At 50.1% G+C, this 25,562-nt stretch overlaps 1 protein-coding gene across 1 annotated transcript in view; it reads right to left on the reverse strand.

Moving 5' to 3' along the window:
- Positions 1-25,562, reverse strand: part of Gli2 (GLI family zinc finger 2) — a 216,292-nt gene that overhangs the window by 52,248 nt on the left and 138,482 nt on the right. Inside the window, 1 exon segment of the mRNA NM_001107169.2 lies at positions 3,632-3,737. Coding sequence (NP_001100639.2) covers positions 3,632-3,737 — 106 coding nt within the window.

The raw sequence follows: 25,562 nt of genomic DNA on the forward strand, positions 1-25,562 counted from the left end.
GATGGGTGGTCCTGTGTGGATCTGCATTTGGCGATGGGGCGTGCGGCTCTAAGCGTGCGGCGGAGGTGGGATGGAGCGGGGCATCTAGTTGAAACACGCCTGTTATACCCACAGCGCTCTGATGTCCCAGAGTCTGCAGCCCGAGGCCTGTAGACTTCCCGGGGAACCGAGAATGGCACCTGTCACTCTTCTGGAGTTTCAGCACTTAGGGGAGTCTGTGAAAGATGGGCTTGAAGATCTTCAGACAAGTATTGGTGGGGGGCTTGCCATTCCTGTCACAGTAGCTGCAAGAGGCGACTGGTCAGTCTGGCTTCACTAGCCTTGGGTCTGAAACCTAACACTCAGGAGATATGTCTGCTTCAGAGATGAAAAGAGGAGGCTCGTGGGTTCACATGACACCTGTTCTGCGCTGGCAGACATGTGGGTCCCCCTGGAGGGCCCAAGACAACAGCAGATCTTTGGGTAAGACTGAGGCAGTCCTGTGAGCACAACAGGGACACTAGACTCAGAGCCTGCACACTGGGATCCTCTACTCCAGGGACTTAGTAGGATCCCAAGAGCCGCAGGGAGGGGTCTGGGTGATCCAGTAGTGTGGGGCAAGAAGGGGCTGGGCAGAGAAGCAGGTGCACCCAGCAGTACACAAAGGCCTCATGACTCCCAGGGCAGGCAGTGGCTTAGACTCTTCTGACAAGAGATGGCACAGGGCCTCATTTGCTGCATACCCTTGTGTAATTAAACACATTGGTGGTAGCAGGCAGCCTACAACACAGGCTTGATGGATTGGGGACTCCACCAGGCTCGGACCACATTAATCACAGAAGCCGGAACTATGAGCCATTTTTCTTGCAGGGTTTGTCCAGCTCTCACCTGGGATAAGGGGAGTATGGGAATGAGGAGGTTTGCCTCCTAGCCCTGAAGCTCCTACCATGTCCCTTCTTGATCTTCTCAGTGGAGACATACTATCCTGAGCTTATCAAGGAACCCCTGAGGCCTGCCTCAGCAGAGCACAGGTCCTGGGACTCTATGCTGCTTCCTGGCAGTGAGGTTGACAAGCAAGACTCTCCTAGGCTCTGTCCCACAGTCTGGTCCCCTAAACCTCACAGTAGCGTGTGGGCCCACCTCCCAGGCTCTACCCCAGGGCCTGGTGATAACAAATGATATAGCCCTTAAGGAGACATGACCTGACGATGCCATCTGTATCCCAGTTGGGGATTGGGGGATGTAGAGATGATTCTGGATCCAACTGGATCGTCTCTAAAAGCCACAGCAAGTGTCTTTGATGAATTAGAACACTGAAGCAGGAGAAGAAACTGACGTGAGAGCAGGTCCAGGGGAAAGGCTGTATGGCGTGAGGTTGGGGTTGCAAGTCAAGATGCAGGAGGCTCCAGAAATGGGGAAAGACAAAGGTACGTTCCCTCCAGAAGTAACTAGCCCTGTCCGTACTGTGTAAGCCTTACTTCTGGTCTCCGGCCTCCAGGACGGTGTGACAATGCACTCACGCTGTCTTAAGCCACAGAGTTCACTATTTGTCATAGCCACAAGAAGTGGACACACATTCCTCGGGTATCCAGTCCAGTGCAAAGGGCATGGAAGTCAGTGAATGGCATGGTAATTCCCCATGGCTAAGGGGCTAGGGAGATGGGCTAGGTAGATGGCTGTGCAAGATGTGGACCTGTGTTCTAATCCCCAGTACCCACTCAGCAACTGGGCATGGCTTGTGGATCTGAAAGTCCACTGTGGGAGGACTCAAGAGACAAGAAGGACATCTGCCTTGTCTGTCTGTCTGTCTGTCTGTCTGTCTGTCTGTCTCTCTCTCTCTCTCTCTCTCTCTCTCTCTCTCACACACACACACACACACACACAGGATCCTGAACAAGGAACTACAGACTTATGGGAAAACTGCCCACATTCGTATCAGATGTGTGGGTTAGTTCACTGTGTTGGTATTGGATGATACAGGATGTTAATGTCTGAGTAGCAGGGTGGAGGGCATGTGGTTTTTCTTGTCTAACTTTTTACGGCCTTTGCATGCCTGAATGTATTCCCAAAGGAAAACACTTTTCATTTATTTACTTGAAGGTTATCGTATACTGTGTCTTGCGTATTATCTTTGTATACGGGTGTTGCCATGTGTGCCGTGATACATGTGTGGAGGTCAGAGGACAACTTTGGGGAGTTGCTGCTCCTTCTCTACCTTTACACGGGTTCCAGGGATTGAACTCGGCCTCCCAGGCTTGCACTGCAAACATGTTTCCTCATAGACCCATCTAGTCATTCCCCGATGTTAAACTTAAAATTTGTCTTAAAAGAGAGCCAAAGTCCCAGGCTGGCTGTGTAGTAGGCAGGAGGCGTCCTGAAACAGATATCATGGGATGGCTGGCTGGCACGCAGCAAGGGCACAGTACTTTGAACATCCGAGCACACAGTTATGCCAACCAATTTTATTCTAGCGCGAGTTAGAGTCTCATAGGTGGGGCACCAGTGGTGACTCTCTGCTCAGCACTCTCTGCGTACCTACTGTGCGTCTGTCACTGTAGGCACAGCAGCCCAAAGGAATCTCACAGTCTATGTGCCCTTGCGCTGCTCTGGCAATGGCACTGGAATTCAGAACTGGATCCCACTCAGGGTGGGGCAGCCCGTTCTCAGGAGCTGGCTCTGAAGCTGAGGGCATTCAGACTGAGTAGGCAACTGGAGCCAGTCATCCAGACAAGTGGCGGGGACTGTGTACCAGCACTGCAGGTGTGGATAGGTGAGGAGGCCCCAGAGGAGTGGAAGGGGAAGGGGACAAACAGAGGGACTCACTTCCCACACATGGAGGACTGTGGAGAGGCCGAGTGAACAGCCAAGGCCCAGACCTCTGGGATAGTTAATTCTGATGTTCAACTTGACAATCTAGAACCTCATAGGAAACCTAATACATTCCTTTAAGGGCTTTCGAGATTGGGGTTATTTGGGGGAGAACCACCTTAGTTGTGCACTAATGGGTTAGGGTCTCACACTGGGGGGGGGACACCGAGCGTCTGTCTCTCTCAGCCTCCTGAACGTGGATGCCATGACCAGCTTCCATGACTTCACCACAATGGACCCTCAAAACATGAACCAAGATAAACTTTCCTTCCATTGTTACCTTGGTCAGCTACTTTATCATTGCAATGATGAAAATAACCGGGTCTCTCCTCTGGTGAGAGACCAGGTGGTGCAGGAGGGGGTGGGGTTCAGAGAGGGGCAAACACCAAGAGGATGAACATCAGCCAGGGCTGAAGGTCCCGAGTGGAAATACCGAGTCACATCAAGGGTGTTGCCATTCTCCTTGGGGACCTCAGGGAGGGATCACTCTGAGCTTATTTCACAGATCCTGCCTCAGCACACCTGCGATAGTCAAAGGGAGGGACTCCACACCACTCCACCATGGCAGCCTGGACCTGAGATTACATTGTAGGGACCTACAAGGGAGCCTAGAGCCGTGAGCCATGGTGACGACAACCTTGCTACTTGGAAGAAGCCAGAGTAAGGCTAGTATGCACTCATCACCCGCTCACGGGTTCACAGTCACAGAGCTTGCTTCTGTGACCTAGGAGGACAGAGGCAGGCCGCTGCACAGCAGGAGCAGTGGGTGGAAGCCAACACTTACCCGTGCACACTGTGGACAGGGTGAGGGTCATAATGGTACCTTCCCTCCTGGTGTCTCATGTCAATCGGCAAAGGCACGTGGAAAGATGGCAGGAGCTGCTGAGGAACTGTGGAGAGGGAGGGAGAGAGAGAGAGAGAGGACTTCAAAAACTTTCCCCCTCCCTGCAAAAACAATTTTCAAAAGGCTTTAAGCTCCATGAATTCCTGAGCAAGAGTGGCCAGGACAAGGGGCTCCATGATGCCTGCACTATCACACACCCACGAAGGGGGATGAATAAATAATCAAAGCCAGCCCGAGAATCCTACATCTTCCACATAAAAGATCCCCAGCCGTGCTCTTGACAAAGACAAGCAGCTCAATGCTCTTTGAACTTGGGGAACCCAGCCTGGCCGCAAATCAGGGCTGACAGGGCTGACAGACTCTGACTCCGGCCAGCTTCTGCCCATCCCGGCTTGGCTGCGTGTGGCTTCAGTAGCATCAGGTACCAACCTCAGATCCGCTGTGCACACAGGATGCACGTATTTACCTAGAACCGTCCGTGAGGCAAGGCAAGGCCCAGTTTGGGGACATCTGCTTAGGTAGCTAATTCTCTACTCTGTGTGCATGTGTGTGAGTGTGTGTGTGTGTGTGTGTGTGTGTGTGTGTGTGTGTGTGTGTGTGTGTGTGTGATCATGCCTGTGTACATGTGTGTGTGCCTGTGCATGCATTCACATGTATGTGGAGGCCACAGAACAACCTCAGGTGTTGTTCATCTTCAGGTTCTATCCAACCATCCATACTGTTTTATAAGACAAGATCTGTCCCTGGGATTTCTCATTCACTGATTCAGTTAGGCTGGCTGGCTAGCGGGTCCCAGTGGTCCTGCTGTCTCTGCCTTCCCAGTGCTGGGATAGCAAGCACACATCCCCACACCAGGCTTCTGACGTTCGTGATGAGGACTGGGTTCTCATGCTTGTGCAGCAAGGTCTTCACTACCGCCCCAGCTCCCAACTCTTTTACCACAGTGCAGAGAACTTTCTGGTGTTTATACTAGTAACAGAACCTGTTTACAAAGAATAGCCTTGTTTCAGCAAGTTGATCAAGGCACACCTAACTGTCAGCATCCCTGATGATGCGATGTGGCAGACAGATTAGTCTCTGCTTCCCGGGGGCCAGTGGCCTTCTGACTGAGGGAAGAGTCCGCTGAGGAATGAAGAATGCTCAGCCCTTAGCCTTTCCCCAGTCTACTTGTTAAAAGGTCCTGTTTTCCTAAAGCCTATAATTATGTTTGCCTCTGGGGCACCCAGGCATTTTCTTTCAATAAGCAAAGAGCATCCCGCAATTACCACGATGATTTGTTGAGCGCAGGCCAAGCGCAGACAGGGGCTGACTCAGCTCCGAACTGACACACACGTGTTGGTGTTTTCAGTTCTGGAGGCATCACCAGCTCCAGGGGCTGATAATTAATATCAAGACAGGAGAGTCGGGGCTGGGAGGGAGAGCTCAGTGAATCCAAGTTCAAAGTCCAGAACCCACATGAAAAGCCAGCTGAGGTGATGCACACTCATAAACCCAGAAGTGAGGAGGTGGACACGGGGGGATCTCTGCAGCTCTCTGACCAGACAGCTTAGACCGATTGTTCAGACCCAGGTCCTGGTGAGAGACCGTGTCTCAAAACACACTTGAAGAATGAGCAGAGACTAACCTCTGGCCTCCATATATGCATGTACGTGCATCTGTATATAAATATGTTCTATATACATACATACATCCACCCACACAATACACATATATGTACATGAACATGTATATATGAACATGCGTATATGAACGTGCTCACAAACATTTACTATTTTCACCCTCTTAAGTAGATAGTTGAGCGGCAGTAGCACAGTCACGCATGGCACAAGGCTGTCACCATCTCCACCCACAGACCTTTTCAACATGTTCAGGGGAACTGTTCCCATCGAACACGGACAGTCTGCCAGTCCCTGTCCCTGACGACGCTCTGCATTCTGCCCTGTGAACTCGATAACACGTTTATTAGTATAGCACACGTCCTTTTGTGTCTGGCTGACTTCACCCAGCATGTGTTCTTGAGTTTCGGTAAGATAGACCACATTTTGTGAGTCTGTAAAACTGTTGCTAGACATTTGGATTTAATGCTGCCGATTTTGGGGAGGGGAAGTGAGAGACAGAGTCCCACACTGTAGCCCATGCTGGCCTTGAACATATGACAATCCTTTTGTATTAGCCTTCTGAGTTCTGAGATTATGGCATGAGCTGCCCAACTGGCTTTAATGTTAACAATTCCTGATGAGAGGAAGCTTTTCTCCTGAATTAAAATATTACTGATTTATTGTGTGTGCGTGTGTGTGGGAGTGTGTGCATGTGTGTGAATGTATGCTGCACGTGTACAGGTCCTCTGCCAAAGAAGCAGTGCACTTAAACACGGAGCCACCTCACAAGCATCCCCCAACCCCAGCTTTAAACAAAAACAGGTTCTGGGACCTTAGAGGCCAGAAGTAGTCATCGGATGTCCCCAGAGCCGGGGTTGCATCCCGCAGTTGTGAACCACGGATATGGGTACTGAGAGCCGAACTCAGGTCCTCTGCAAGGGCAGGACGTGTCCTAAACTGTTCAGCCCAGTCACGGGAGCCCTGCTGTAAGATAGCACACACCCATTCACTCATACTCACACTTCCACTCACAGATTCATGCACACCCACCACACAGTCTTTGCAGACTTTCATACAGGTAAGTGAAGGGAAGTCAAGACATTTCAGCTCAGTAGGGGCCTTCCTCTTAAGCTTCCAGAAATAAATGCTTACTCAAAGCTCTCAGTGAGGTAGTTTTAGCTTCTGAGAGAAACAGTCCCCATACAGAGGGCCCAGCAGCAGCCAAAGAATACAAAGAGAAACAGAGGAAGCAAGAGCGACCTTTGGCTGGTAGACAGCTCAATGGGTAAGTGCGTTTGATGTGTAAGTACGAGGAGCCGAGTTCCAATTCCTGGCACCTATGAGCCTAGCTGGGCATGGCCGCCTGTAATCCAATGCTGTAGGGGACAAGCAAGAGCAAAGTCACTGAGGGCTTGATAGCGGGGCAACATAGATCCAAATTCAGTGGGAAACTCTGCCCAAAGGAATAGGGTAGCAGCAAGTGATAAAGTAAGACTCCAGTGTCCTGTCTTTGTGAATGCACGTGCACCTGCACACACATGCATATGCACCAGACATACACATAGACGCCTCTTTACCCCCATATACTTCTCACACACACTGAGACCCACGTACAAAAGCCTGTCACCTTCAGCCGGCATACTGATTTGATCGTTCCACACAATGTTTTCATTGTGGGTATTTTTTTTTTAAGGAAATCTAAATTAAATCATGTCCTCCAGCAGAAAGAACGGACACACACACACACACACACACACACACACACACACACACACACACACAGACCATATGCCATTTCAAAGAAATGTCTTCCTTTTTATGTTTCTGAGGAAGAAGCTCAAAGTGGAGACTGCTCAGCGGCCACGCCCTGTTTCTAGAAAAATGCACATTTTGCACATTTGTTTTTGATCTGGCACAGAAAGTTCCCCGAGGAGGTGGAGAGGAGGCAACTGCCGTTAAAAGTCCAGAATTTTTGTGTGCTAACTCAAACACCATGTTCGCTGGCTGGTAGGGTCTAATGAAGAGCCATGTGTGTCACAGGGTCCTGAGGTAGCCATTTTGCTGTGTGTGAGGAAGACGCTGACAGGAGATAAAAACAGGCTTTCCTTGCACACTGGGCTACAGTTAAGGCCCCAGAAGGACCACAGTGTGGATGAAGAGGGGTGCTTACAGGAAGAGCTGAGAACATGACAACATGCCCAGAAGTCATGTCAGCTGACAGAGAGTTCTGAGATAAAGTCACATGTGGCTCTATCATAGACGCTGCCTAGAGAGGGGCTCAAGAGACTTCTCGGCGGTCACGACCCACATACGGGACACTGTGGAGACACCCCAGCCTTCCAGGACATCCAATCCCTGAGGATGGCATCTCCAGAGCTTCCTGCCCGTTCAATCATAACTACAAGATGGATTCAGCTTGGAGGAAGGACGTGTGTCCTCTGTGAGTGGGACCAGAGAAGTGGGTTTCTTTGAGAAGCCCTGCTGCCCAAGGTACTGAACATTAGCCAGTGGGGGCCAAATGACAGGACAAGAGCCTCTGTACAGTGCTGGCTGCTCGTCAGTGCCAGTGGGTCAGGATTTAGAATCACCATGGAATATACTCCAGGGTGTACCAAGGTGTTTCCGGAAAGGTTTACCTGAGGGGGATGACCCGCCCTGAGTGCAGAATGGTGTATTAGCTTCTTTTCTGTTGCTAGACAAACACCACGAGAATTCCTTCTATTGCAGGAAGGGTTTGTTGGGTTTCCAGAGGACTAAGTATCTGAGACAGTGAGACACAGCAGCAGGTGGCCCGCACCGAAGCTGGAGCAGAAGCTGAGCGTTCATGTCTTAAACAGAAAACCCAAAGTAGACAAGAGAGCGAACTCCCACTGGTGTGAGTCTTTAAATTCTTAAAGCCAGTGACACGCTTCTAAAGGCAACGCCTTCCCCAAACTCACAAACTGCTCTACACCACCAACTGGGAACCAAGCATTCAAATGCTCAAACTGTGGAGGCGGGGGTGGGGTGGGGCTGGGAGTGGGGGGGTGGGGAGGTTATCTCGTTCAAACCACCACCCGCAAGCTGGAGTTCTGGACTGAAGACAAAGGAGAAAACAAGATAGTATCAGGATTCACCTCTTTCTGCTTTCTGAGTACAGAGGCAAAGTGACTAGACAATCCACTTCCTGCTTCTGTGACCTCCCACCATGAGGGGCTGTGAACCAGACCCTTCCCTCCTTGGAGGATTTCTTAAGTCATTTTCACTTGCCAGGTATTTTGTCCCAGCAAAGAAAATTAAGGATCACAGCAGGGTGTTGTGCTAAGGCTCTAGCATACGTAAATGTAGCCTGCAGGGCGACCAGGCCCAGGACTGGCAGCTGGCAGCTCCCTGAGGTTCACAGTTCTGTGGATTCCTGGGGCTTCACTAGACCCAGCCATCTAGACGGATGGATCAACCAGTTCCAGGTTAGTGAGACACTGTCTTCAAACCAACCAACCAACCAACCAACCAACCAACCACCAACCAACCAACCAACCAACCAACCAACCAACCACCCACCAACCAACCACCAACCAACCAACCAACCAACCAACCACCAACCAACCAACCAACCACCAACCACCAACCAACCACCCACCAACCAACCACCAACCAACCAACCAACCAACCAACCACCAACCAACCAACCAACCACCAACCACCAACCAACCAACCACCAACCAACCAACCAACCACCAACCAACCAACCAACCAACCAACCAACCAACCAACCAACCACCAACCAACCAAGATGCAAAGGATAGGGTTTACGGCTTTGCAGAAAGGGCTTTGACGAATGGATTCTTCTGGCTTGTCATCATACGGGTACAAACCCAGGTACAAACCCCAGAAAGCCCAGGCTGGCTACTCCATAGACGCTTCCCTAGTACCTGTGGTGTACAGGACTCACAGAAAAAGGGAACATGTGAGGTGGTCCTCATAGCAGGCGGCCTTGAAATCATTAGGTCACCTAGACCTTTCACTGGTGTAAGGATGAAGGAGTGACAGAGCTGGGAGCCCTCACTGAGCTGAGCTTGTCCTCCGTCCACTTGGAAGCTTAGAGCTAGAACAGTTTAGAAGCAAGGACACTTCAGCCCTCCGGACCCAGCATGCCTGTCTTCAGGGGCCTCCACAAATGGCATGTGTTCCCAGCAAGCAGCTTCAGGACAGGTTGCTTTTGGAGGCCCCTGCGGGAGCAACTAACTACCTCACAAGGATGTCTTTTAATAACTATGATACCCCGAGTAATGGTTACTTCACAGCACGTGACTGAAAAGTGTTACAGTCTCAGTTGGAGGCGGGGCTTAAAATCAGGCCGGACATTCAAACAGCACAAGCTGACTGTTGTCCAACAGGCTAAATGAGCAGCTGGCCCTTCCCCAGGCCTACTCTGGTCAGGGAATTACTGACAAAATAGTTGTTGAAAGAGTGCATGGGGCTGGACTGGAGCCAGTGTGAGCCACTCCATGTGAACATGAGGTTGAGCTCAAGTCTGGGAAAGCAAGAAAGAAGAGAAAAGCACAGTCCCAAGAGTGCTCCAGAAAACACCGTAGAAGAGGCTGACTGACTGAAGCCTCAGGGAGACTGGACCGTGCAATCTGTCCCTTGAAATGATGTCCCCAGAATAACACGGGACAGGCCACAGGGACGGGCAGTGCTGAAGTGGCCGTCTCAATGAATCATCCTGGGCCTCAGTTTCCTCATCTGTGAAATGGAGGCAGTGACAGGGCAAAGGAATAGAGTGTGTGTGAGGCATACAGAGTAGAACCAGTGTGACTGTCTGTACCGCCCACTCTGCTGGGTTTCGCCTTCTTTATCAGGGGTGGGGACAGAGGGGAGTTTTACAGGACCCCAAGGAAACCCCTACCACACATCATGGGGAGCAACAGGGGCTGCTTACAAGTTCTAGTTGACCAGTGGGGTTCCAGGTTGACAACCTCTGCTGTCACTTAGGCACTGTCCAAGTGTCTCCTTTTCCTTCCCTCCCTTCGTCCCCCACACCCCTCTGCTTTTGAAACAAAGCCTCTCTCTGGGACCTGGAGCTCAGCCATTAGACTAGGCAGGCTGGCCAGTGAGCCTGGCAGCTGCATTTCCACCTCCCCAGCAGTGGGTTACAAACACATACTGCCATGCCTAGTATTTTTTCCAGTGGACACCAGGCATCAAAGTCATTGCCCATGTTTGGGGGTCTGGGGAGGGCAAGCTCTTTGCCAAGAGAGCCGTCTCTTCAGCCCCAGGTTAGGGAATCTTAAGGCCAGAAGAAACATTAGGAAGGCCAGTCCAGAATAAAGGAAGCAATTGTCTAGGTCACAAAATCTGCTTTCTAGAAAGTTATGTGATGGCCCCCAAAACAATCAATGAACTTGAAACACAGAGGACTGCAGTTCTAGGGACTCTTGGGATCTTGCAAAAAGCATGAGTCCAGGGGCTCCGTTGCTGAAGTGCCTGTCTTATAAACACAAGGACCAGAGTTTGATCCCTTGAATAGGACCCACAAAAGAAAAGCCAGGTACGGTAGAGTTTGTAATCCTGTTGCTGGGGAGGCAGAGGCAGGCAGATGCCCAGGGCTCGCTTGCCTGCCAGTCTAGCCCACTTGGTGAATTCCAGGCCAGTGAAAGGCCCTGTCTTCTACAATGGAACTTAGACACAGCTTCTGAGAAATGACACTTGAGGGTGTCGTCTGACTTCTACATATATACATACAGCATGGGCATACACACACACACACACACACACACACACACACACACACACAGAGAGAGAGAGAGAGAGAGAGAGGAGGGAGGAAGGGTGGGAGAAGGGGAGGGTGGGAAGGGGAAAGAACAAATTCAGGCTAAGTTCATGCACTTGGAAATAAGGGCAGCCAGCAACTTGGGCCCCATGGTTCTTGTACCCATTGTAGAGAAGGAGCAGGGTGAACTGACTTGGGCTTCCCTAAACCTTGCTATCTTCTGACAGGCTCCTTTGGCAGCCTGGCAGCTTCCGGGCTGTGTGGTGAGAGTCTCAGGGGCATTTGCTCCTTTCAGAAGGACATCTGTGACACTCCACTATCAGGTGCCTAGGAGCCACAGTGTTTGCAAAAGATGCTAATCTCCCAGGGGGAGGAGGCTGAGAGGAGGAGACAGGCAGCTCCTAGCTGACCAGGCCACCAGGCTCATCAATGAGTTCTGGGTCATGAGAGACTGCCAAAAAACCCCAAAAACATGGACCCACACCCGAGACTGTCCTCTGACCTCCAGACAATGAGTTTACATGCCTACACACACTTGTACTCACACACCTATGAACAAGCACACGCATATACACATAATTAAAACTTCAGCAAGAAGGCAGTATAAAAACTATTAATAAAACATTTTGTGTTCTTTGTTCCATGAAGCCTTCAAAATCTGGTACAGCTCCTTCCCTTCTGCGCAGCTTACTGGGACAACTGCTCAGTTGCATAGTAACAGGCTTCTGTGGCTGCCACGGCCAACAGCTCTGGCCTGAGTCGTCACCATCATCATCACTGTCTTTGCACGCAGGTGAAGCTCTAGTCCAGGCTAATCACAGGCCTGCTGACACACAAAACACAGGAATTCGAGTCGCCCACCCCTTGGTCCTCCCCCTCCTCCGTATCTTAGCTTAGTTAAGTCATGCCCCTTAACCAGCATATCTTAGCTTAGTTAAGTCATGCCCCTTAACTAGCATAGCTTAGCTTAGTTAAGTCATGCCACTTTATGCCCCTTAACTAGCATAACGAATGGTTATGATGTCTTCACTTTCTCCCACCATTCACTGGCTGAACTCACAAGGTCTCCCAGGTCCCCGTGGGGTCACCGAGTGGTGTTGTGACATTCCTTATGACCTCCCATTCCCTTGGCTGGGTCAATGTTGTGCTGGACACTGCAGCCTGCATCCGTCCTGGCTTGTATCATCACCTGCTGCCTTTCTGGCAAGCTAGGGTATGCACAAACAAGGCAATGGGTATGTGGACTCCCATAGCCTTTAGATGAAGAAGAGGATCCTCAGAACACAGTCGTAGAGGGAATTGTGGGAGGGAAGGCAGCAGGGGTGTGCAGCTGCACCGCCAAGTCAGGAAACACAGGAGCTTGGCCCTGGTCTGCACCGCACTGTGAATTGAAGAACACTTCTAGTTTGCACTGTTCCACCAAGCTTACCCACACTGTCCTACCCACGCCCACTACCACTGACAGGAAAGGTGGTTCCCTCTAGTAGGACAATGGGGGGGGGGGACCCACCAGCAACTCTGGGAGCTGCTCCACAAACCCTTCATCCCTGCATGAAGAAACTAAGATATGGAAACATGGCTGTGGGTAAGGCCGATGTGGCCAAGGCCAATGACCTGAGTTCCAACCCCAGAACTCAACTTGGCTCAGGGTGAGAAGCAGCTTCCACATGTGACCTGTGACACCCACAAACCCATGCACAAATAAGTAAGTGTGATTTTTAAAAAAAGAAAAGAAAAGAAAAACAGCCAGACGAGTCGACCTATCAAGCAAAGTGGTTTCTAGAATCTTTTTCCTGGAATAAGGCTATATAAAGAGGAGCCATTCCAAAGGCTTCCTGGACATCAAAAAGCCTCTTGCAAAACAATATTTTGATGAGCTAAGTGTGTGAATTAAAAGCAGATGAAGCCGACTTCCTATAAAATAAACAGAGCTCAACATCCAGGGGAAAACTCCCCACACACTGGGCCTGGGGGCTGGTGGAGTGATCAGAACTGCACTTTCCTCACAGAGAGCTTCTGACAGCATGGTATGAGAGGAAGGTCTTGTGCTGGCACTCTCCCGAGTGTGCCCCACTCTTAGCACATCTATCCTCGAAGCCCTCGTGCAAGAATGTGTTATCTTCCACCCCATTTTACAGAAGAGGAAACAGAGACATGGAGAAACATGGTGACTTTCCCCTAGTAATGCATTAGCTAGTGTCACAGTCAGGCCTCATACCCACCCACATTGACTCTGATTCATCCTCAGAGGTGGAATAAGACAGTGACATTTCTTCTGTGACCGTTGTGATGGTTAGCTTTGTCATCTTGATACAACCTCAAATCACCTGGGAGATTTTTAGGAGAGATGCCAACATTGGTTTGGCTCGTGGGTGGCATCATTCCCTAGGCAGGGGTTTTGAATGGTGTAAGAGTGAAAAAAAATCCATCTGCACACAAACAAGCGAGCATGTACGCATTCATTTCCCCTCCTGACTGTGGGTGTAACCAGCTGTTTGACCTTCCTACCTCTGCTTCCCTGCAATGATAGACTGTAACTTGTAATAGCAAGCTGAAACGAATCCCATCTTTCCTAAGTAGCTTTCTGTTCTGTTCTGTTATCATTCAAACAGAAACGAAACTCCCTAGGGAGATCCAGGCTCTGGGCTCTGTCTCTATTCCACTCACTTCAGGTTCTCCTGTGGGGCCCGGATCCTCTCTGGCACCCTGGGCCAGGTATCAGTGTTTCGGGGCCACAAGTGGGCGATGGATGAAGAGGGGTGAGCATTCTGAAACCCAGCTCCTTTATGGGGTGTCAGAGTTGATGATGCCCAACAGACACAGGGCTAGGCTTGGTACTTCCACTTCCTTCCTGGCCATCCAAACATAAACGTAACGGGCCAGTACAAGATATTCCTTCTGCATACTGCTAGGTAGGCGACAAAGTGGGTGCTAAGAGCAGGAGGGGTTCCTGGGAGAGGAGTTATCTGTTTTCCCAGCTGTGCTTCTGGTACCTACTAATAACCCCCATGGATCATCCTGCTTGGCTCAGAAAAAACTTCTGACTGGCATTAAAAATGGGCCTCCTTCCTGCCCATGGCTGGGCGCCCCTGTAGTCCACGTGGGATGCTCCTGGTTAGCATGCTGTTTGTGTAATTAGGGCATTGAGGATGGCAAAGGGCCCACCTTGGGTCCTCAAGAGTGATGGAGGTTCAGAGAAAGCACCCACCTGGGTTTGCACTGATTAATGGAAGGCCCTGTTAATAGCTCTGCTTAACACAGGAGTTTGTCAAGATTAAGTAATTGCCTTAAACAAAAACTGTATTATCTTTTAAGGGCCTGATGAAGGATGACTGCTGCTGGGAAATGGGGTGATGGATGTCTGTGACTCTGGCCACCACCAGCCCTCCCTCATTTGCATAAATTATCACACAGACATTGATTTGGGTGGGAAGGTCCTGGACAGATCTGGGGACAGGGTGGCTAAGTTCTAATACAGTGGCCACTAGGAGCCTCCAACAGCATGAGGGATGCACCAAGTCTCCTTGGGAGGGGTGACAGAACCCCAGGGAAATGGAGGTTAGGAAAGGACATGGGAAGGGGAAGCCACTGCATAGGGAAAGTGTGGGAACACAGGAAAGAGGGCCATCGGCCCCGATGGTGGCTAATAGGCTCACACACAGCTCAGAATGCCCTCATAAGTGAGAAACAGCTCTCGTAGACTCAGGGACTTAGGAACACATCACAAGGAATGGGGAGGGGCCTCATACCCTCCCTTCCCTGTGAGGACCTATAGGCAGTTAATAGGTGATAGGGAGGGATAGACATTTTCTTGTGATGAAGCCACTGGTAAGCAGTGCACACTCTTGTACAAGACCCCTCCCCTAAACCCCTCCCCTAAGCGGCCCCCTTAAGCTCCTCCCCTAAGCTCCTCCCCAACCCCGCCCCTAAGTTCCTCCCTAACCCCTCCCCTAAGCTCCTCCCCTAAACTCCTCCCCTAAGCTGCTTTAAGCAACTCTATGCAACTCATTAGGGCCACAAAAACCAAACCAAACCCAAACATCAGGAACACAGAGGAGGGGAAGAGGGGGATCTCGGTATGTGGGGCGGGGCGAGGGGTGGTATCAGAGTGAACATGATCACAGTACATTATGTCATAATGAACGCATTGCTAAGTCTAACTGGTGAGTGCTAAAGAAAGTATTAAAAAGAATGCATACAAGTGAAGGACAGGCCTAGCCAAGACTGTGGGCACAGCTGGTAGCCCAAGATGGGCAAGGATGCTCCTCTTGTAAAATGGCGTCATGGATGGAGTGTGGACCATCTAGCACTGACCTGCCCTAGTGAAGTGCTTGCAAGGCTACTCCCTCAGCCTGTCTGCTGCCCATGCTAGGTGGGTGATTTTCCCCCTTCCTTTCTATGAAAAATAGGATTCCCAAGCCAAGCCAGCCACTCAAATTTCTCCCAGCAGAAACAGCAGCAGAGCAGGGAACTGCTCCCTAACACTGATTTCCTCCAAACCACAGTTTCAGAGCAGACGCCTGTGTGGCCTATTAGTGGATGCTGGGGCTGTGCCTGAGGGAGCTATCCCTCCTAGGAAGGGTTTGCGATGCCCCCTCTCCCACCTCCTAGATGAGTGACAGGGGCTCACTGCTTCATGTCCCCACCCAGAGCCTGGAGTTCTTTTCTGCCTTCTGATGCCCAGAGATAGCACATGCCTTCAGGAGCAGAGTACACACAGGCTCTGAAAATGACAGCCAGGACACAGCAAGGGGTCCACAAGGTGTCTCCTGGGACTGCTGGCTAGACGTAGAGTGGAAAACTCTCTTTCCCACCACAATCTACACACAGGCTCCATGCTCTGAATGGTCTCGAGCAGCCCTGGTTGCCCCATGCCACCCAAGACAAGTTCATAGTCCCCAGCACCAAAGGATGACAGGTGACCGGAAAACCTCTGCTTGACAGCCTGGTTACTACAGCTCTGCTGCCCCCACGTGACTCAGGGCACAGATCAGACACAAAGTCATGGAACGCTGTCACCACGAACAGGACAGACCCCATCCACACAGGGGTGCCTGCCCATGCCCCGCACACTACCTTCCCTGTGAAGACCTCCCGATGGGAGTGACAAACCTCTTGTGTCCATAGCCTCATACTGATCAGGTTTTCGTGCCACCTGTGGTCCCCTGATTACTCTCACGAACCCCGTTTTACAGATCAGGTTCAAAGGAGTAACGCACCCCCACCACAGTCCCAGAACCTGTCCTGTGTAATTCCCTGGCTGTCCCTGGGACCCTACAGTGAAGACACACAAAGGTAGGGCTGTGCTTGTGCCTGTCTAGGCTGTCAGCACACCTGCCCCTCTCTCACTCCAAGGGGTAGGTGGGGATACCCAAGGCACAGCCCCATTTGAACTCTTGGGATGCTGCACGGGGATCTAGCCAGGAGCTGCTGCTGGTCCTGTTCTCTCCATCTCATCCTCCTCCTTGGCAGGAACTACCACTCCTTTTTACAGCTCCTTACCGCCTCCCCCCACCAAGAGCCCCAGGCTGGCAGAAATGACTGCTAATACTCCAAGGCACATTTACTGAAACCCTTTGACACAGAGGGTATTTTTATGGGATAAGCACCCCAGCCTCCGTATCAACTGGCGGGTTTCACTGCTCACATTGCAGCCCTGCAAAAAGCCTTTTTCAATCACCGCTGTGGCAAACGATAAACTTTAATGGCCCAGGGAAGCCTGAGGCTCTCTGTCCTTCCCACCTCCTGGCCGAGGCGGCAGGCCTCCCTCTTCCACTCTCCATGCTGGGCCAGAGGGAGGCGGGGCATAGCCTTCTCAACCCCATGAGCCTTCAACTCTGGTGGAATGCACCAGACCGCACCAGGCCACTGGGGAGTTAACAAACACTGAGTCCCCGGCTCAGCTCCAGCCACAGAAACCAAGGTGCTATTCCCTGTGTGTGTACACATGTGTTTCTCCACGAGTGTGCACGTGTGGTATATGCACGTATGTAGAGGTAGAGCTTGACACTGGCTTCAGCAATCACTCTCCACCTTATTTTTTTAAGAGATGAAACAAGTCATTTATGACTGGGAGTTTTTGCAAGTTCTATGGGCGTTTTATGTCAACTTGACACAAGCTGGAGCCATTTGGGACGAGGGAACCTCAAAGGAGAAAATGTCCCCATCAGGTTGGCGGTGGGCAAGCCTATGACGCATTTTCTTGATGGATGATTACTGTGGGAGGGCCCGGCTCACTGTGGGTGGTGCCATCCCCGGGCAGCTGGTCCTGGTGCTTCAGGAAAGCAGGCTAAGCAAGCCCTGAGGAGAAAGCCAGTTAGCAGCATCCTCCATAGCTTCTGCACTAGCTCCTGCCTCCAGGTTCCTGCTCCGTTTGACTTCCTGAAGGGAATGTGATGGGAGAGTTCTAAGCCAGACTAAGCCTTTCCTCCCAATGTTGTTTACAGTCACAATGTTTCCTCACGGCAACAGAAACTCTAACAAAGACAGTGGCCGCCAGTGCTACAGTGCTGTGTAAAGAGAACAACTTGCAGAAACAGGTTCCTTCCGTCCACCATGTGTTGTCAGGTTTGGTGGCAAGCGCCACTTACTCAGCCACCTTGCCCTGCCCTGTCACCTTAAGTTTGAGAAGGGTCTTTAACTGAATCTGGAGTATACTTGATTTGACTAGACTAGCTGGCTCATGAACCCCAGAGACCCTCCTGTCTCTGCCTCCCAGCACCGGGGTGCCGACATGTGCCGTCACAGCCAGCTCCTTTAATGTAGATCCTCAGGGACTAAGCCTGGGTCCTCATGCTTTTGTGGCAAATGCTTTACCCAACGAGCCATCTCCCCAGTCTAATGCCAGTGTTTTCAAGTATCCCAGTTAACCCCAAGAGGCAGTGAATGTTAAGAGCAACTGTGCCTAAGTTATATGCTTTCATTCCCAAACCTGCCACCAGGATGATCAGGCACATCCCCTCAGGCCGCCAGGAGCACCAAGAAGGTTGTGATATTCACTCTATGATGGCGGCAGAACCAAACTCGAGGTCATGTGATCACACAGAGAGCCAGGGCCCAAGATGCTTGTAATACCAAGGGAGGGAGCTATGCTTGTGTAAAAGAATGGTAAAACAAGGGCTGGGCCACCACAAGGTTAGTGCTCAAGGGATGAGGAAGTGTGTGTGAATCCAGGAATGAGAGGCTCCTGTGTGGGCTGGGGGTGGTGCATGTGCATGTATCTGTCTGTGTACAGAGCCAGAGGCCAACCTCAGCTGTTGATCCTCAAGTTCTGTTCACCTAAGTTTTTCTCCTCTCTCTCTCTCTCTCTCTCTCTCTCTCTCTCTCTCTCTCTCTCTCTCTCTCTCTCTCTCTCGTCCTTAAATGGGGTCTTTCAGTGACCTAGAACCTGCTGGTTTGGGCTAGGCCAGCTGGTCAGAGATATACCTGTCTCTCCCCCACTCTGGGACTACAGGAGTAGGCTATCACACCCAGCTTTGATGGATGTTCTGGGGATCCAACTCGGGTCTTCACTTGCACAGTGTGGTCGTTTGAATGAAAACAGACAGAAGTTGGTGCCGGGGACTGGGGCATTGCTGTGATAGGTCAGACCATGTTTTTGTTTGAAGGAATAGGGGCATGTAGGGACTTTGCACTAGGAAAGCAATTGGACATTTTAGCTGGGCTCAATGGGCCATGCTAGTAGGAGCAAAGAAATCAGTGGGGCTGAGGGTGATTTGTACTGTGGGGGCCAACTCAAGAGGTTTCAGAGGAGAAGAGTATTAGTGCATGGCCTGGAGATCATCTTATGGTATTCTGTCAAAGAATGGTGGCTGCCTTCTATCAAAAAAAAAAAAAAACAAAAAACAAAAAAACAAAAAAAACAAAACAAAAAACAAAAAACAAAAACAATCTGCCGGAAGCTGAATTAAAGAGTTTTGGATTAACATTAGCAGAGATTTCCAGACAGCCTAGCATTGAGTGTATTGCTTGGTTATTAGTGGCCATACTTATGCAAATCTATAATGAAAAGGAGCAAGTTGAGCAAGAAAAAAAAATACAGAATGTACAGTTGGAGGAAAGTAGTGTAGGCAGGGAGTGTAGACAGATCAAAGAGAAGCCCGATGTCAAGTGGAATAAAGGCAGCAGTGACCTCAGAGCAAGACCCACACAGCTAAGCTTCCAACTTGTGAAAATAAAGCCTCAGGCTGGTTGTGGGAGCACACGCCTTTAATCCCAGCACTGGGAGGCAGAGGCAGGCAGATCTCTGAGTTCAAGGCCAGCCTGGTCTACAGAGAGACTTCCAGGACAGTCAAGCTTAGACAGTGAAGGAGACCATCAAGAGTAGAGCTGGTGAAAAATGTATTCCAACGAGGGAGCCATGTTCTAGCCCCGGCAAGCAGCAGAACTTGGCAGGATCGGACAATGGCTTTAGAGTCAAGGATAAGTTCTGGAGTCTCCCTCCATGGATGAGAGAGGCCACCGAGGCCAGGCACGTGGCACGGGGATTCCGGCACGGAGGCCCAGAGACACCACTGTGTGATGCTGTGAAGGCGAAGCCTGGGTTGTCTTGGAGACGCCAAGATGTTGGTGATGTCATGGGACACCTGGTGAGGAACCAGCCCAAGAGAAAGAAGTGCACTGCAGTCAACAAAGCCGGGAGGAATTGGGGTCTGAAGATCACTCTGATAGCAGCCATGGAGATGCAGAGTTTGGAGTATGCCGGGCTGGTTTCCCATCTTGCTTTGGTTCAGTGTTCTCACCATGTTCCCTTCTCTCCCCCTTGGAATGGTAATGTGCATCCGATGCCATTGTATGTCGGAAGTATGGAAGGAAGTATAAGATCTGCTTTTTCATTTTAATTTTACGGAGCGTTACAGTTAAGAGGCTGCGTGGGTCTATGGAAAGACCCTGAACTTTCAAACACTGTTGAGACTATAGACTACGGAGACTTCTGAAGTCGGACTGAGTGAGTGAGTGCATTTCCCATCCTGACAGAGCTAGGAGCCTATGGAGGCCAGGAGTGGAAGCAGTCATTTGTTTTGTGGTTAAATCTGCATAGTGGTCCTTAAGTGGCAGGCACCTTCTCTGTGTATAAAATGTTTCTATTTTCAATTTTTTAAAAAAAGTGAAGTGATGGGGGTACACATCTTTAATCCCAGCATTCAGGAGGCAGAGGCATGTGGATCTCTGTGAGTTTGAATGGGTCAGGGAGTTTGAATGAAAATGGCCCCCATAGGGTCATAGGGAGAGGCCTTGTGGGAGGAAGTGTCACTGGGGGTGGGGCTTTCAGAAGCTCAGGCTAGGCCCAGTGTCACTCTCTCTTCCTGCTGCCTGCCATCCCAGATGTAGAACTCTCAGCTCCCTCTCTAGCACCGTGTCTGCCTGCATGCTGCTATGCTTCCTGTTGTGGTAATTATGGACTGAACCTCTGAATTGTAAGCCAGCCCTAATTAAATGGTTTCCTCTGTAAGAGTTACGGTGGTCATGGCGTCTGTTCACATCAACAGAATTTCTAACCAAGACAGCCAGTAAACTCTTGTCTGTCTCCCCAGAAGTTCCCTCTTTTTAAAACCTTAATTTAAAACCTGATAGCGGTCTAGCCTCAGACTCCCCTGTGACCTGGCCTCAGTGACCATCTCCCTACCACTTATTTCTTGAGCCTTACTTCCCTCCCTGCCTCAACATAATCCATCTACTACAGTCTTAAAATGAACTTAGCAAGGCCCCAGTGCACTTACAACTCCTCCTCACAGCCCTCCTCCATCCATCAGGCAACACAACTGTTTCTCCTTGGAGATGAAAGGGGTCCAGCCCAGAGGGACAGAGACGCACTTCCTCCGAAACTTAGGCATGGTGTGAACTCTGACCCTGTGACTGCAACAGGAACCAGATGCTCTCAGGTCTGGAGGTGTAAAGCATTCAGCCACTGCAGCTCCTGGCCTGGGAGGGACTGGTGAGGTCAGCATTCAAGGGGCAGTGTGGACTCTCCAGGGGCTCTGGCTCTGGCCAAAGACTAGCACCAGCTGGAATCTAATCTCAGTCCTGATTGCAACCAGGAGAGAATGCCTCCCTTGGCCGGATGAGTATGGCCACACTCCAACATCCCCTGTTTTGCAACCCTTCCTAAGGGTGCCTCAAACACCCTAGCATGAGCTACCTTGAAATACTAGCTGCCTCATTTCCATGTCTCCACCCGGACTTTGATATGAACTGTTGTCCCTCAGGCCCTCTAAGTCAGTTGTTAAGTGGCCATAGGGGTGAATGTCAGCAGGAAAACCCAGGCATGTTTGCTCCTTATCAGGATGTAAATGTTGCCACAGCAGCAGGTTTCAAGTCACCATGAGAGGCCACTGGCCTTGGAGACAGAAAACCGTGTTCCTGAGAGCAGCTAAGAGGCAGCTTAGCTGTAGTATCCATCACCAAAGCGGCGACCCCGCTACCACTGCACTCTCTTGAGTAAAGACCCATTGTTTCCTTTGCAAACAGAGATGATGATGATGATTTTGAGTCCTTGAGAATTCATTTAGGCAATTTCTGCCTAAAAATCGAACTTTTTAAATGAGCACATCAAAGCATAGATGAGAACACCACCATGAAGCACACTGTTGGAGGTGAATTGACAAGTGTAGGCAGAGATGGCCCTCACAAATATGAGGACTTGAGCTTGATCCCCAAAACACGTGTACAAAGCTAAGCTCCGTGTGTCTGTAACCCTAGTGCTGGGAGATGGAGACAGCAGATCCCTGCCACTCGCCAGCCTGTCAGCTTAGCGTCCATGGTACGTTCCAGGCCACTGAGAGACCTGTCTATAAAGGACAAGTCAGATTGTACCCTAAACTCTCCTTTATCCTACACACACACACACACACACACACATACACACACACACACACCTCTGCAAACTCATGGGAAGGGGTGAAAAGTATTAGCATACAGTAAAATGTTTAGGGGTGTGTGTGTGTGTGTGTGTATGTGTGTGTGTGTGTGTGTCTGTGTGTTTCAAGAGAAGGTTTCTCGGTGTAGCCCTAGTTGTACTGAAACTTGATCTGCAGATCAGGCTGGCCTTGAACTCACAAGAGATCTGCTTGCCTCCACCTCCCAAGTGGTGGGATTAAAGTTGTGTACCACTACATTACCACCTGGCTAGAACTTTTAGTCTTAGTTAGTCAATTAGAACTACCTAGTTATAATCAAATAATTGGATACAACCCAAAATTCCACCAAGGGCAAGTGATTAGGAGAAGTCTAGGCCGATCCTTTACGAGTTCTACATGAATAATGTTTCAGGGGCTCTGACAGCCTCTTTTGGCATCAGAATTCTCTGCATATATGTGGCTGGTGCTCATGCAAACAAGCAGGTCCATGTACATACATGATACAAAAATAAAGAAATTCACAAAGGAGGATGAACTGCCGATGTCCTGACCTGAGATACTGAGCCCCCTTCTGTCTCCACCTTGCAAAGGACTGTACAGAGCTGGTGCGGCTGACCCTGGACGTCTAGGCTTAGATTGTGAGCATAGTGCACATCTGTATGCACATGTGCACGTGTTACATATGTATTGTATACAGGTGTGCACATGCATGTGCAGGCTGGGAGTCAACAATGGGTGTCCTTTTCAATCACACACAATCAGGTCTTTCACCGAACCTGGACCTCACCAATTCTTTTGGGCTAGCTGATCAGCAAGCCCCAGGGACCCTCCTGTCTCTGCCCCTCCAATAATGGGGTTATAGGTGTACACAACCCCACCTGGCTTCTTACCTAGGTGCTGGGGATCCAAACTCACGTGTTTATGCTTGCACAAAAGTGCGTTACCAACTAAGCCATTTTCCCAACCTCCAGATTACTTTTCTTTATAAATTAATGATGGCCTTGGGGACTGCAAAGTTAGCTCAGTGGTTAAAAGCACTTGATAACAACCACTTCTAATTGTAGTTCGGGGGTATCCAACCAATCAACACACACACACACACACACACACACACACACACACACACACACACACTTAAATAAATAGGTAAGTAAATTATTGGCCTTAGCTATCTTGTTCTTTCATCAGAAAATAGACTAGAAGGTTAATTCCATATAGAGGACAGCTCACTGCCCTCTTTCCCATATAAGCCATGCTGGCTCCTGAGATCCGGGTCCTTCCCAGAGATAACAACTGGAGCCATGATGAGTTGAAGGGACCACGCACTGCTGTCCTCCTCAGCAGACGCTACCTTCCCAGCACAGCCAGACTGTCAGGATAAATCAACAGCAAGGACACTGTCACCCTGCCAACCTGGTTCACTCAATTTTCCCATGAATTTAGCAGCCTGCGTGCTTTGTAAGAACCCAATTGTATCCTGACACTTTTTAAATGATGCTTTTTTAGATCCTGCTATAATTTATCTTTTACTTGGGAACAGCTCTACTTCCATAACCATTTGGAAGAAAGAGAGTTGGAGTGTGGGGGAACCACACCACAGTGGCTTGGCTTCATTTATAACAGTCCACACTCAGTAAAACATGCAGAACAGAGATTTGCCAAATGCGAATTCCATGTCAACGGGCCCATCTTGGTAAAGCTTGAGAGATTTTAGTTTGAAAGAAAATACACATTTCAGAGATGTTTACAGAGTCGAGTCGGAATGAGGGTAAGCTTGTGGGTGTGTGAGAAAGAACATATGTGGGTGTAAGCAAACCCCGAAGCTAAGATTTATACTCATCAGGAAAAGGGTTCTGTTTTCTCTTTTTACTCAAAGAGATGTCTGTGTGTGAGTGTTCCCATTTGAGCATGTATGCGTGAATGTGTGCTATTTGTGTGTGCATGTATATAGGTCCATGCACATATATGTGGGTATGCATGTACAATGTGTGTTCACATGTGCATTCATGTGTGTATATGCACATGTGTGCACATGGGGGTATGTGCTCACATGTGTGCTGGTGTGTACATATGTGTGTGTGTGTACAGGTGGTGTGTGCTCACATGTGTGCTGGTGAGTACATACGTATATGTGTGTACACAGGTGGTGTGTGCTCACATGGGTGCTGGTGTGTATGGTTAACTTAGGGCTTTTTCCTCTACTGCTCTCCACTTTATGTCTGAGACAGGACCTCTCACTAAACCTAGAACACACGAAGCCAGCTAGACTGACTTTGAGAGATCTATTGTGTCTACTCTCCCAGCACTGGTGGGACAGAGTATACAATGCCAGGTTTTGCTGTGGGTTCTGTGAACCTGAAAGTTAGGTCTTACTGCTTGTGTGGCTGCTATCACAACTGTAGCTCTCTCCAGCCTGAGAGAGACGATTTCCAGTCAGTGAAAACCCACTGTGAAATGAGGCCCCACAAAGACTCTCCGGAGGACGCCCTGCTACAGTCTCAGCCTTGAATATCTGACCTTGAACTTGGTGGCCATGGGGTCATCCCCAGCTTTTCCATTCCTATCCTGATCAAAATATCCAACAGCCATACTTCTGCAGTTTGAATATAGCTCTGGCCACATGAGCCCCTTGGCTATTTTATCCAGGGGCAGGGGCAAGGGCAGGGGCCGTAAGCAACAGCCAGGGGAAAGTGAATTGTGTTTAGTTGGCCCCTAAAGGATCATTGAGGTTTGTTTACACAGTCATCTGGGCGCCAGGCAGGCTTATTCTCCCTTGGGTGTGTCAGGGAAACTGAGGCAGCAGGGACCCCTGCCTAGCTTGGCCAAGTCAGTGGGTGAGATCTCTATGAGGACAAATGCCTTCAGGGTTGGGGACTCGGCTCAGTAGGTAAAGCGCTTGCTTCAGAAGTGTGAGGGACCTGACTTCAGCCTCCCAGAAGCCATACAATTAGAGATGCTGCAGTAAATCTAAATTCAGCATGGTGGAAACTAGGGCTCTTACAGTGAGATGGAGGCAGTCAAGAGACTTCCCAGAACCCCATGGTGAACAAAAGACCTTGCCCCAAACAAGGTGGAAGACAGAAACAGACTCAGAACCTGAGTTCCAGTAAATGTCTCACAGGACGCTGCCCACTGTCCCTGAGTCAGCAACCTCACAATTCCATGGGATTGGGGGGGGGGTCAGAAATGCAAAAGACCAGCACCTCCCAACCTCACAGCCAGGAATGTTGGGGCTCCACAAGACAGCAAGGTCCTTGGGAAGGGAGCACTCGCTCTGGGGGTGGGGCTCCCACAAAGGACTCTTGTCCACTGGTAAATTCATTTAAATTCTCTTGCAGACCCACACCTGGGTTGGATGCCAGCTTGAGGAAACAGCAGCATTTGTTCTAGCTGGGCAGACCTCATTTCTAAGGCATTTTCCATCTGTTACCTGATGTGACCCTCTGGTGCTTCAGGGAGAAGCAAGATGGGAGCTGTCCTTCTCAATGGCCCGAGGAAGGAAGGCAACACCATGCTGGGGTGGCGGGTGTGGGGACTTTCTTAAGAGCTGCCACGCTCCCACATGGTTCTCTACAGGCTGTACTTATAGGTCCGAGGCCTGCATACATAGATGGGGCAGGGTGAAGGTCCTTCAGGACAAGTCAGGCACAGGCTAGGGGCTGCCC

The sequence above is a fragment of the Rattus norvegicus genome, chromosome 13 (genome assembly GCF_021556685.1).
Source record: "Rattus norvegicus strain SHRSP/BbbUtx chromosome 13, alternate assembly SHRSP_T2T, whole genome shotgun sequence".
Taxonomy (NCBI): Eukaryota; Metazoa; Chordata; class Mammalia; order Rodentia; family Muridae; genus Rattus; species Rattus norvegicus.